The following is a 14,042-nucleotide window of genomic DNA, read 5'->3' as shown; positions in this document are numbered from 1 at the left end:
TTCACACTACGGGATTATCAGTTGGTAAAGTCTATGCAAATTCCAGAAACAGTGAATAATAATTTTAAAATAATTTTGTGGTAAGCATTTTGCACAAGGATATTCAAACTACATAGGGCTTGGTGTTATCTTCAGTTTTAGGTATCCACTGAAATATAGTGCCCACAGAGGAGAAAATTACCATATTCTACAAGCAGACATTTAACCATTTTCAAAATAGCCTCTTGTGCTGGCTACTTTTTTTGGTCAACTTGACACAAGCAAGAGTTACCTGGGAAGAGGAACCTAAATTGAGAAAAATGCTTCTATTCATATTGCCTGTGGATACAACTATCGGGCATTTTCTTGATTAATAGCTGAGGTGGGCAAGCTCAGCCCACAGGGGTCATGCGCTGTGTGACCTCTGGGCAAGTGGACCTGAGTTGTGTGAGAAAGCATTCAGGTAAGCCAGTAAGCGCACCCCTCCACGGTTTCTGCTTCAGTTTCTCTAACCAAGGTCCTGCCGACTTCCCTCAGTGATGGATGTAATCTGTCAGTCATATGAAATAAACCGTCTCTGCCCCAAATTGCTTTTGGTCATGGTGTTTTACCACAATAGAAACGCTAAGACACCTTTGACCCCTAGGTATCTCTGGGAAGCTAGAATTCACTAACATAAACATTTAAAGTTATAAAAGACATACAATACTCTCAGAAAAGGAGCTCAGTGTTTCTAAGAAAAATGTTCAGTTTTTAATGAAAACAAACACTTTTTCTCTTGAAGCTAGTTCTCATTCTGTAGCCCATGCTAGCTTCAATGGCTCAGTGTCCTAAGTGCTAACCTGAGCCAATCTACCCAGCAACAATCATCTTGAAGTTTCTTTAAGGTAGAAATTCTCCCTAATCATAACACGCTCTAAAAAATCGTAAATTAATTCCTAAAGAACCTGAGGAATAAAAGCTGAAAGTGAACCTTAGAAAATACTTTCAAAGACATGAAAAGCATTTATTTTGTCTAAGTTAAATAAAATTCAGACAACCCAAAGATGAACAACAAAGTACCTTTTCTTTGATTCGAGTTTCCAGAGTACGACGCTGCCTTTCAATCTCCTCAATTCGGCGAGTCATAGGGATTTGCCCTTCTTTAAGCTTTCTGACCTCTTCTTTCACTCGGTCACGAACTAGCTTTACACCTTCATATTCCTGCCGTACATTCTCATACTCCTTACAAATAATTCAAGGAACAGAAATTAATACATTAAGTAATTTAAATTAACACCTACTAAAGCCAAAGTGTAAGCAGCGATTTTCTTTTAATTTACTAATAAAGGCAAGATTAAAGAATAGGTAAACAAACAAAACTATCAATTTTCAAAGGTAAAAAATAGCTCAGAAAAAAACAAAACAAACAACCAAAAAGAAATATGTAGATACTAGCTTAACAAAAACAATGTCTGGGCCAGAGACATGCTTAGCAGGTAAAGGCACCGCTATCAGGCCTGTTGACATGAGTTAAATTCCTGGGACCCAAATGAGTGAAATCGAGAATAACCTCTCACAAAAAGAGATGTCACTCCAGAGGTATTAGCTAAATATTTGCTGAGTAACAAGAAAAGAGAATGCTAAAGTAGATATTATAATACAAGTGAATAGGGCTTGGGAAGGCTGGAGAGATGGCTCAGCAGTTGAGTGCTTCCTGCTCAGAAGACCCAGTATACACAAGGGACAGTTCAAACCCACCACTACAGTTCTAAATGATCATATGTCTTCTGACATCCTAAGGTACTTATGTACACAGCCTAACCTCAATTAAAAGTAACAAAACTTTTGCAAAAGTGAATGAAATAAAGCAAAGGAGAAAAAAAGCTCTACAGATTTTAAATTAAAAAGATTAAAATCAATCTCCTAAAAAAGAAGGAATTGGGGGCTGGATAGAGAGCTCAGGATTTAACTCGCCGCTCTTCTAGATGACCTGTGTTCAATTCCCAGCAAACATATGGCAGCTCACAACTGTCTGTAACTCCAGTTCCAGGGGATCTGACCCCCCCCCCAGACATACATGCTGGTAAAACACCAATGCACACAAAAATAAATAAATCTTAAAAACAAGAGAAGAAATTAAAACACTTTAAATGACAGAGTGAAAAATAGTAAGTAGGAAAAATGCAGTAAGAAGGTACAGAATGGAAAAAGTTTAAGAATAATGAAACTGGGAGCTGGAGAGATGGATCAGAGGTCCTGAGTTCAATTCCCAGCAACCACATGGTGGCTCACAGCCATCTATAATGAGATCTGGTGCCCTCTTCTGGTGTGTATGCATACATGCAGGCAGAATTTTATACATAATAAATAAATCTTAAAAAAAAAAAAAAAAAGAATAACAAAACTGTAAAACGTGGTTGAAGGAAGTAAAAGTGCCATAAATATATGGTCATGCTATGAAGTGGTAGCCCTTGCCTTTAATCCCAGAACTCAGGAGGCAGAGACAGGCAAATCTCTGTGAGTTCGAGGTCAGCCTGGTCTACAGAGTGAGTTCCAGAACAGCCAGGGTTGTTAAACAGAGATACCCTGCCTCTAAAAACCATCTCCCCCAAAAGAAACCAAAACAAAACAATATATGTATACATTGGTATATACATATGGTCAGACATTACTTTCATTCTAATAACTGTTTCCACTGAAAACATGGAACAAACACTAGGAAAATTAATTTTTCTACCCATTAAGTAATGTTATCAACGAAATGCACTATTCATTCCAACTAGCCATAGGCAATAAATTTGTGTCATATTGTAACAGAAGTATAACAGAGTTTTAGGAAAATCATGAAGTATGAGAAGACAGTTAAGATACTTTAGTTACATGTGGCATACCTCAACTGAATTCTTAATGACCTTACTGGGGACACACACACAAATATTTTCAGTGGCACTGAGGACTGATCCCAGGACATCAAGCATGCTAGATAAGCACTCTGGCAATGAGCAATGCCCCCTCCCCTGCAACTTTATTTTTAATATGAATAAATAAACACTTTAGCTCATTAACATTAAGGAAAAAAGCAAAGACCTGCTAAGGACTAAAAACTGAAGAATTAACAACAGCGACTCAATCAACTATTTGCTATGTGGTAATTAGCATGTATCAAAGAATTAGAAAAATACTTATGTATGACATGTAATGTAACTTTAAAAGCAGTAGTTAACCTGAATACAAAGTGAGTGCCTACTTATAAAGATGGGCTTTATAAGTGCTCAGTCACTGCATTCATTGATTTTGTTTTGTTTAGTTTGGTTTTTGTCAACTTCACACAACCTAGTGTCACCTGAGAAGGAACCTCAATTGAAAAACTGCCTCCATCAGACTGACCTACAGTTTTTTAAATTATGATTGCTGTGGAGGGTCTAGCCAACTGTGGGTGGTGCCATCCCTGGGGCAGGTAGCTCTGGGGGATATAAGAAAGCAGCTAAGAAAGACATGGGAAACAAGCCAGGAAGCAGCAGTCCTCCATGGCTTCTGATTGAGTTTCTGTCTTCTGGTTCCTGCTTAGAGTTCTTGCCCTGATACCCCTTCAGAATAGAGCATGGTTATAAGCTGAAATAAACCCTTCTCCACATTCCTTTTGGTCACAGTGTTTACCACAGCAATAGAAAGCAACAACCTAAGACATTGAAGAGTCACCTATTTTTACCTCAGATAATTAACACTTACCACCCATGGTCTCTTTGCCTCAAGCATCTCAATTAAATCTAAATGTCGCTTTCGTTCATAGAATCTTTCCACATCTTGTTTGTATCTTTCATTTCTCTGAACCATTTTCTCTAGATATTCAGTTTTCTCTTTGCAGGAGGTCTAAAATAAGCATTTGTTAACAATTAGTTTAAATTAAAAAAAAAAAAACATGGGAAGTCAAATTTTTTAACAATGAAACACAATATAATCAAAACTTCACAAAAAGAATCCTGTAGGAATTAAAATAAGTGAGGCTAGGAAGAATACTGGCCTGGAAGGCATGTGGTTCTGGATCTGATCCACAGCACTGCTTAAAACTAGCCTAGTGATACACACCTGTAACCTTAGTGCTGAGGAGGAAGAGGCAAGAACATCACATGTTAAATGCCATTGTCAGCTACACAGAGTTAAAGGCCAGTCTAGGCTACAGAAGACCTATCTAAAAGCAAGGGGGTAAAAATAACCTCAAGTGAAAGTAACACTCATGCAGAAAGGTTCTGGTTGAGGAACTGTGAGGAAGCCTTGTCAACACCTCTAAGCCCATGGCTTTGTCTAAAGATAAAAGAAGCAATTCACTTAATACAGGTTAAGTATCCTCTATTCAAAATGCATAATGCTAAAAGTGCTTCTACTTTTGAAATGTATCAGATTGTGGAGTATGTGCATGGATGTAACTACCAGTTAAGCATCTGCAATCTGAAGCTCCAAAATACTCGTAAAGTGAAGCTCTGTAGACACCCATGATTGGAATATGAAACAGTTTAGATTTTAGTCCTATCTGCCCAGATGAAAGCTTAATAAAGGCTGTAAAAATGGCATATAAATGCAAAGTAGTATCAGGATTAGCATTCATGAATGCTTAGGACTTAAGGACTTTGAGACGACAAAAAGCTAAAATTAAATCTTTCTATTGCATATTAACAAATACAAAGATGCACTGAAGAGCCTTGGGGGGGGGAATACATACTTGTCACCTTCAGTGGATGGGAGGTAACTTAGAAATCTATTTCAGATGGAAATATTAGACTAGTGCAAAATAAGACAAAAGAATTAAAGGAGTACCAGACACAGAACTAAGTAATCACAAAAATCTTGGACCAATTCCTTTTGAATAAAGCCAACAAAACTAATGCTTTACTAATAAAATACTTGCCATAGATAGTTATACTTAAAGAGAAGACATATCTTGATTTTTAATTCTAAAAACATACTGTCTTAAGATCTAAGGATCTAGAACTAGAACCATTAACTAAACCATCTTTAAAAATGATAGGTAATACAACATTTCTATGTATCAATTTATCAAAGGTAAAAATTAAAAATGAACTCTTCAGCTAATTCTACATAACAGATAATTCTATAATTTAGCTTATACAGTCTACCTTCTTTTGACTTAAGAAAATAATACCCCAAGTGACATCAACACCACATCCTTATCTTCTGTAATACTCAAAACCTTACACAGTGCCTAGCACATGACAGCTATTTCATGGGTACCAAATGAAAGAAAAATGTACTTTCCTATGAAAAAGTTCCTTAAAAACTCAACTGGTGACATGTATTTACTGAAACAATCAAATATTTCAAATTTCATAAAATCAAAATCATTCTCACTTTCTGCCATCAATTGATGTTAGAAATATAAGCTTGGGTGAAAAAAAATCAACAATTATGAATTTACTCCATATACAGAAATATTACCCATTCTCTAAATATTTCGAAGCAGAATCAGTAAAAGACAACAGAAATCAGTTGTCTATTTTAAATACCTCTAGCTGTTTCTCCTTCTCTCTGAAGTTTTTAAGTTCACAGTGGTATCTGTGCATCTCGGGAGGACCAATTGACTTCTCAGTGGCTTCAAGTAGTTCAATTTTGCTGAGTTTAGCAAATTCCCCGACTTTGTCCTACAGCACCAAAATTAAGTATTAGCAACTATCATCCATAAATACCTTTAAAATATATTAAGTTTAACAAAACGGGTCTCATTTAAAAAAATTCCTGAGATATGAATCTTCTTAAAATCTTTACTATATACTGTGTTTCGAAAATGACGGCATGTTTTTTTATAATGTTAAAAGAACATGTCACTATTCCTAGGTAGAAATGTTTATACAAACAAGCAAGTTGGAAATAAAAGGAAACAGTCTTCCAGACTGAAATGATCATTAATACCTACAGTAACGAGGAACAGTAAAAATACTTCTTTCTGGAGGTAGTTTGATAAATATAACTTTCAAATTTTAAATCGGCATTTAATTTGGACTTATTAAATCAAATCATTATGTTTGTGAAGAAAATAGTCACAAAGCAACATTAAAACAAGATATGTGACTATAATTTTAAATGTAGATTATCAGGACTTAAAAAAATTCTTTAAAAATTTTTCTTTTATATGTGCGTATCTATGTGTGGATTTGTGCTTGTGAGTACAATGTCCAGGGAATCAAGGTGGCAGCATCAGATCCACTAGAGCTGCAGTTACAGGCAGTTGTAAACTGCCATATGTGGGTGCTGGGAACCAAATTTGGGTCTTTTGAAAGACTAGTATATGCACTTAACAACTGAGCCATCTCTTCAGACCAGGATATTTTATTATTGATAAATATTAATATTTAAAAAAATAATACTAGACTTTAGAAAGTACACTTACATATAAAAGAATTTCATCTTAGCCAAATATTTCATGCAAATGTATTAAAAGTTGTTCATTAAGCTAGGCATGATGGTTCATGCCTTTAAACCCAGGACTTAGAAGGCAGAGACAAATAGATCTCTGAATTCAAGGCCAGCTAGAGCAAATTCCAGGACAAGCAGGGCTACAGGAAAATCCTGTCTTCAAAGGCAAAACAAAACAGAACAACAACAAAAAGTTGTTCATTAACTGTGGCTTCTCAGGATCACCACACTTAATGCACGGCAATTATGGCTGCCAGAACAAGCCAATTAATATATATTACTTAAATTATTTATATATTTTTATTTTATGTGTATCAGTGTTTTGCCTGCATGTATGTCTATGTGAGGATGTCAGATCTTAGAGTTACAGACAGTTGTTAAGTTGTCAAGTGGGTGCTGGGAACTGAACCCAGGTCTTCTGGAAAAGCAGTCAGTGCTCTTAACCTCTGAGTCAGTTAACATTCTAGAAGTGGTTCATTTTGGAACTTAAAATTATTAGCACAATATAAGGATGACTGAGGTTTATAAATCCCATACCCTAGTTGAAGAGCAAGAATAGTTAAGCTGCTGGCTTCTGGGAGAGGGAGAATCAACTTTCGTTATTGGTGTGGCTCCTGGTACATTAACCAGCGCATGGCCCAAATCACAGAGTATCTGGACAGTACAAAATGGAGTCCATGGGGTATTACAAAAAAATTAAAAATGACCCAAAACTAGGAGTAGATGGGGAGGTGGAGTTGGAGTGATCTTGAAGGAGTTAAGGGGAAGAAATAGGGAGTAGTTATGATCAAAACACACTATATGAAGCTTCAAAGGATTAATAAAAATATTTTAAAGAAGTTGTTCCTTGAAAAATGTCAAAGTTTGCAAATGAATTACTGCATCTACTCTGTACTTAAAGTACCTTTCTTACGGGCTGGGGAGATAGCTCAGTGGAGAAAGTGCTTTCAAGTGTGAGGACAGACAGGAGTTTGGATCTCTAGTATCCAGCATGGCAACCTGCCTGTAATCCCACTATTATGACAGAGACATGGAATCTTCTAGTCAAACTGAAAAGATCTTGGTGCCGACCGCATCCTATTAAATGAAGCGGAGAGTGAGGAAAACATACATCAACCTCTGCCTCTAAAAATATGTGCACACATGTGTACTCAAATACCAATGCACAACACATATATACACATGAAAAAAATACATAGTTTTAAAAACATTTTGGAACTTAAAATTATTAACACAATATATGGACGACTGAGGTTCACTTAGCCTGGAGTACTACAATTACAGATATGTGTCACCATGCCCATAAAAACAGTAAGTTCTGCGTGCTGTGCTCAATGTAAAGAGTAATATTTTTATAACATTAACGGGATGCTTCCTTTTAGAAAGAATTACAAATGTTAAGAGTGCTGCATTTGATACAAATACCACTGCATTATTTCTTGAATGGTATTTATGTTTTCTGTGGCATAAAGCCAAAACATTCACCCCAAATTTTCCCATGTTCTCATGTATTTTCTCAGACCTGAGGCAGGAACTGGCATAGGTTTCCCACTTGGATGTTTAAGGCTGCAACTTGTTCTTCCACTATTTTCTGGGTTACAGGTTTTTTGTTGATGAACCAAAAGGACTGATTTTTTATCACATCAATCTCACGGGTGATTACAAGATTTCCCGAAGTCCTGAACCTAATTAAAGAATTGAAGAGCTTTTATATTCAAAACACACATTGATTAAGAATAACATTTCTATTACTTTTCTTATACCCAAGGTCTAAGAAATATTACTATAATTTTTATTCTTTCTGGTATTTTTAGAACCCTTCCAAGTTAGAAAGCATGGCTTTTTGTTTGTAATTATTCCACAATTGGCCATATCAGTTACTATTTAGTTAACGTTCAAAACTACCTATATTGTTGAAATTAAAACAAGTGCCAATACTAATCCCCAAACACACCAAGTTTATTTATCCTTTAAGCATTACACTATTCAGTCACATACACTGACTGCAATTCAAAAGTGATTAGTACATTAAAAGCTAATATAACATAACAGTCAGAGGAAACTTTCTCTACTTGGAAAATGTATGAATGAAAACTGACTTCCACGTAGAAATTTCTCTAATCAAAACCCTCTGCCCAAAATGGTGAAATCATGGGTTACTCATCATGTTCTCCATTCTGAATCCAGAGAGAACTATAGTATATGCCTATAAAGAACCATTAAGTAAAACAGAATCTGAAAGAAGAATATTTACTCATGTCTTGCTTTCAGAAGTACTTGCTTCAACTGCCCATCTGTTCACCCATCTTCTTCATAAGGGGATCAAAGCCAAGACTTTAAGCATATCAGGTAAGCTCTCCACCACTACGCTACACTCTAGCCCAAATATTTCAAAACTGGCAAAAAGTCTTAAATTTGTGAAAAACCACAGTTTTTCTTTCCCCCTCTCTGGTGTGAGTATTTGTCTGAGACAAGGTCACAAGTAGTCTAGGCTGGACTTGAACTTGTTATCTACTTGAGGATGACCTTAAACTCCTAATTCTCCTGAATAGCATGCAACTCCTTACTCTCCTGCCTCTATTTCCTAAGTGCTAAAATTATGAAGTATATAATCAGACCTGACTATAACTTCTTAGCATATATTTTCAGCCATATACTTTTGTTCCATTATTCCCACTAAACTATAAAATTTAAAGAACTTTTCAAAAATGTTTTAAAAATTTTTTTTAAAAGACACAGTAAAAATATTTACTTGATTTATATATCCTTTAAAAAGCATTGTCTATATTTGCCACAATATTACATTTATATTCTTTCCCAACGTTATCAAGAAAGTATAAATACAAGTTGAAAAATAATACAGAAAAGGGATGTTTTAGAAGATTTCACACTTACAGTTCAATTTCAACCAAACCCTTGGAACATCCTCTCTTCACGAAAAACCCAACCTACAGCGTAAAAAGAATAAGAGCTGCAGCAACAGTATTCCCAGGATAACAATCAGAGATCTAGAAAAGTCATTGCTGTTCTTCAAATCAAGATTTTTTTTCCGTAACTACATGAATGTCCATCCTGACCACTTTTCAGAAAGGCTAGGTCCCTGTACTCTTCTCATACTACAGAAATCACAATAGTTAAATTACAGATCACTTTTGTGCCAGGCAGTTAAGACTTACAAAGCTGGTTTCAGGGTGCTAAGTGGAAGTGATACAAATCTGGGCAATCAGGCTTCAGAGTACTATGTACTCTCAGAAGAGTTTAAACTTCAGACAGAACAAGTTCTATACTACAACCACAGAGCACTACATCAAATCTACTCCAGTGGCAGACACCCATAAAGGTGTACAGATAAACATTAACACCACTCTAATAGTGCCCATCCTGTTTTAAAGATAGACCTGCCACCAAGTAAGTACCTTTTAAATATGATTAATAAAATTATAATTTACATAGTAAAATAGACATCTGAACTAGTTCTAATGACTATGAGCTTAAATACAACAGAGACTGAAGGACTAAAACATCAAACCAGATCTTAAGTTTGAGCTCCATAAGAAATAAATACTAAAATGATAGAAATGTCATGGCTTCACCCCTTAGTATTTGGTAGAAAGGAAAATTCAAGGTTACCCTCAACTACATACCAGTACTAGCCTGCCATTGCTACACAAGAACCTGTCTCAAAACTACAAAACAAGTAAGTGTGCGCGTGTGTGTGTATGAATATGATGAAAATATATTGTATGTTATTATTAAAGAATACATTAAAAAAAAACAAGGAAAAGTAGTACCAATACAAACTAACGTGGATACAGCATTATAAAATTTATATTTTAAAGTACTATAAAATATACTGAAAGGTAAATTTAAGAAAATCACCAACAACAGAAAAAAATTTAATCAGAATATAGTGACCAGCAAAACATTACAAAATATATAAAGAACAAGGGCTAGAGAGTCAACAGCACTTGGTGCTTTCCCAGAGGACCTGAGATCTGTTTCCATTACCTATGCTGGGTAGTTCACAACTATCTGTAAATCTGATACCCTCCTGTGGCCTCCATAAGTGCACAAACACATACAAACAAACACACACACACACACACACACCCTGCACACAACTTTTGTTTTGTTTTATAAGACAGGGTTTCTCTGTGTAGCTTTGGAGCCTGTTCTGGAACTCACTTTGTAGACCAGGCTGGCCTCGAACTCACTGAGATCTGCCTACCTCTTCCTCCCGAGTGCTGGGATTAATGCTGGGATTAAAGGCATGCGCCACCACTACCCAGCCACATATAACTCTTTAAAAAACACAAAACAAAAAAGAAATAAGGCCTTGCAATAATTATTTTAATAATGCTAATGATTTGTGATAATGACTGTAAATAAACTACCATTTATTATATGCTGTTAAGACCAACTGGAAAATTCAATTGGCAGTATACCAACCCTGAAGCATATACTATAACCACTTTATAGATGATGAAATTAAGGAATTAAGGATCAGAAAGATGGAGGGGGGCATTCAAATCAGAACGTTGTCATGTACAAGTAAGTTACCTGGCCTTGGCTGGAGAGGTGACTTAACATTGTTTACTCATAGAAAACAAGGACCTCTCTCAAGGAGCTAATTGTGCACTGGCTTGCAACAATTAAAATATCTGGTACTAATGAAGGATAAAAATAGAAAGCAGTTTTTATTTATTATAAAGTATTCATACAGATGATTTAGTTCGTGCTTGTAGTAAAATTGTATACTAACATTTAAACAGAAATATATTATTCTTGCTGAGAACTTAGATCTCAATTAAATATTAAATATGTAGACACAGAAGGCCAACAGTCTGTATTTAGGAACCACTGCACTCCAGGACCTCCCTTAAAAAACCCTACCACTCCAAGAGGAGATGTGGTTTCTTTAAAATAAAACCAGCAAGGCTAGTAAAAACTGCTATAGCACAACCTGTACAGACTGAGAATATAACCAAGTGCAGCAGGAATGAATTCATGACTTAACAAAGTACATATAAATATTCACAAAAATATGAGCTGGTCCTTGCAAATTAACTACTTTAATCCCCTTATCTTTGAAATGAACGTTTGATGTTCAGACCACTGGCCAAGGTCATCAGGCTAATTTATTAACATTTGAATAGGCTTATCTACAACTAGGGAGTATTTGGTTCAATTTTGTAGCACTACATTTTAAGTACAGCTAAACATCTGATAGTATCACTTGACTAATGCAGCAGTTTTTTCAGTACTACATTTTAAGCTTTAACAAAATACTGTGTTTTTGTTGTTTTGTACTATATTTATTTGCAGGGAGAGTGCACGACATGTCTCATGTATGTGTCAGTTCTCTCCTCCCAACCTGTGGGAGGGATAGAACTCAGGTTGTCAGTTTGGAAGCAAGTGCTTTTACCCACTCAACTATCTCAACTTGCTCACAAACTGTTCTTTTAAAATACAATTTTATATTTTTTTGTATAATCTTTGTTAATTTATTCTTAAATAATTTATACTTGCATTGTTATTATTAACAACATCTGGGCCTGGAGAGAGAATTCATTAGTTAGGAGCACTTAGTACTATTGCAGATGGCCAGAGTTTGATTCCCAGCAAACAAAATGTATGACTCACAACTTCCTGTAACTCCAGCTCCAGGGGAATAAGACACCCTTTTCACCCTACACAGACATGCATGCATGCAATCTCTCTCTCTCTCTCTCTTAAAAAAGACAAAACCCAACATTTTTAACTGCATTTTTTTTGTTCACTGTTAATGTCCAGAAACTCAACTAAGTTTTATCTAACTTGGTATCCGACAATCCTGAGAAGTTTTCCTATTAAGGCATCAGGCTTATCTGGAAACTGATGAAAGATCTTTCTTTGTCTAATATACTGTTCTACATACAACTTCTAGAGCAGTATTAATTGTAACCTCCTGAGAGGTTAACTATTAATGTAGCTCTAGAAGTTCCAGGTAGAAAGAAAGCTTATTTCAAGAATCCAAAATGTAGAAACTGACTTGTTTTCTAAAAACAGATGGTTCTGCATTTTCTTAAAAACTTAACTATGTTAACTCACCTTATCTGCACGTCCCATGAACGCAGGTTTGCCTGCTAGTCCAAGGCAAATGGCACACACTATGCTTGACTTCCCTGTTCCATTAGCTCCAATAATCATATTCAGATGGGGCCCAGGAGACACTTCACAGATATCATATGTTCTGAATTGTAAAGAGGTAAAATCATTAAACAGAACTGAGAGAAAACACTTTTCTTTGCAAGAGCATTTTCTGTTGCTTTGCATTATCACTGCCCACAACCCCTTTATAATTCATTTAAAAGCTAGCTAACCTTATGAATGTAATACTATTCATATATTTGAGAGGTAGGGGTGAGGTACTAAGGATTCAAACCAGGGCCTTTTATATGCTTCGTAAATGCTTTATCATCCAGCTATATCCTTAGCCCTCTAAGTTTTAAATAATCAACTTACAAAGGGACATTTCTACCAATGGAAAAAATAATAATGCATAGGTAAAATAAGAACCCAGGGACTGAGTATGGTGGCACATGTCTTTAATTCCAGCATTTATGAGGCAGGGGCAGGCAGATATTTCTGAGTTTGAGGCCAGTCAGGGTTACATAGTAAAATCCTGTTGTTAAACAAACACAATACCCAAGTTTCAAACAATTTATCCTCTTTTGGGAGACTATAGCAAACTTACCTCACAAGTAAAATAATTTTAAAGCAAATTTATACAAGAAGCCACAGTTTTTCCCTAATGTCTTATCAGTAGCTACTATATTTTACATATTTTAGTACTTTTACTATACTTTATTTACATTTATATATTAATATTTAAAACAAAGTTATTCAAATCACAAAATGATGTTATCAAATCAACAGTTTCATTTCATTAATTTTAAAAAGGCCCTTCATTTCCTTTAATATGCTGCAAGAAGATTCCAAGAATCCACAACAGGCTATGCTCCAATAGTCCTTATTTCTCTGAGAGAAGGCAAGGAGGCATGACCAGAGATCTATAATGATCAAGTCTGCACATACACACTGTGCTGTCCAGTAACTCTGACGCCATACTTAAATGAGTTAAACGGATTTAACTTATATCCAGTACCTATAGTTTTAGATGTCTGCTTCTAAATCTGCTGCTTCTGTGAGCTCTTCAATAAGTGATTTTCTCCTACATACTTTTTCAGATCTATTTTATTAATTTTTTATCTGTGTTTAATCCTCATTATTTGTTGGGGATAGCTTTGGCAAAATATGAAGCAAACTACCTTGCCTTTCAAAATCTTTAATTGGAATTCATAAGTAATATTCCCTCTCTAGGTCTTTAGTGCGTAGGCTCAGGTACACCTAAGTAATTCCCCAAGATAGTTGCCAGAGCGCTACTAACATGCTAAATATATAAATAATTAAATAACACACACCAACTTTAATACTTAACACTTTTAAAACAGCCAGGTGGTAGCAAAAATAAATAAGTGACAAAAAAAAAATACATGGATACACATGAATCCTAGTATCACCTGTTTAAAAAAAGAAAGAAAGAAAAGCTAAAGGGCTGGTCTGAAGAGACAGTTCCACTGTCATGAAAGGTCATCCTCTTCCAGAGGCCCCAA

The 14,042-nt window shown here is 35.5% G+C and overlaps 1 protein-coding gene across 5 annotated transcripts in view; it reads right to left on the bottom strand.

Annotated features, from left to right (window-relative positions):
- The window catches only part of Smc5 (structural maintenance of chromosomes 5), a 65,183-nt gene that overhangs the window by 47,912 nt on the left and 3,229 nt on the right, over nucleotides 1–14,042 (bottom strand). For all 5 annotated transcript variants that reach the window (XM_027406514.2, XM_027406518.2, XM_027406515.2 and 2 more), the window contains exons 2-7: nucleotides 12,478–12,619; nucleotides 9,283–9,335; nucleotides 7,910–8,072; nucleotides 5,481–5,615; nucleotides 3,691–3,831; nucleotides 1,042–1,203 (exon numbers count right to left, since the gene is read on the bottom strand). In XM_027406514.2, the coding sequence (XP_027262315.1) occupies nucleotides 1,042–1,203; nucleotides 3,691–3,831; nucleotides 5,481–5,615; nucleotides 7,910–8,072; nucleotides 9,283–9,335; nucleotides 12,478–12,619 (796 nt within the window). The remainder of the gene's footprint in view (nucleotides 1–1,041; nucleotides 1,204–3,690; nucleotides 3,832–5,480; nucleotides 5,616–7,909; nucleotides 8,073–9,282; nucleotides 9,336–12,477; nucleotides 12,620–14,042) is intronic.

The sequence above is a fragment of the Cricetulus griseus genome, chromosome 3, assembly GCF_003668045.3.
Source record: "Cricetulus griseus strain 17A/GY chromosome 3, alternate assembly CriGri-PICRH-1.0, whole genome shotgun sequence".
Lineage (NCBI taxonomy): Eukaryota > Metazoa > Chordata > Mammalia > Rodentia > Cricetidae > Cricetulus > Cricetulus griseus.
The sequence above is the reverse complement of the archived record's forward strand: the minus strand, read 5'-3'. Positions and strand labels throughout refer to the sequence as shown.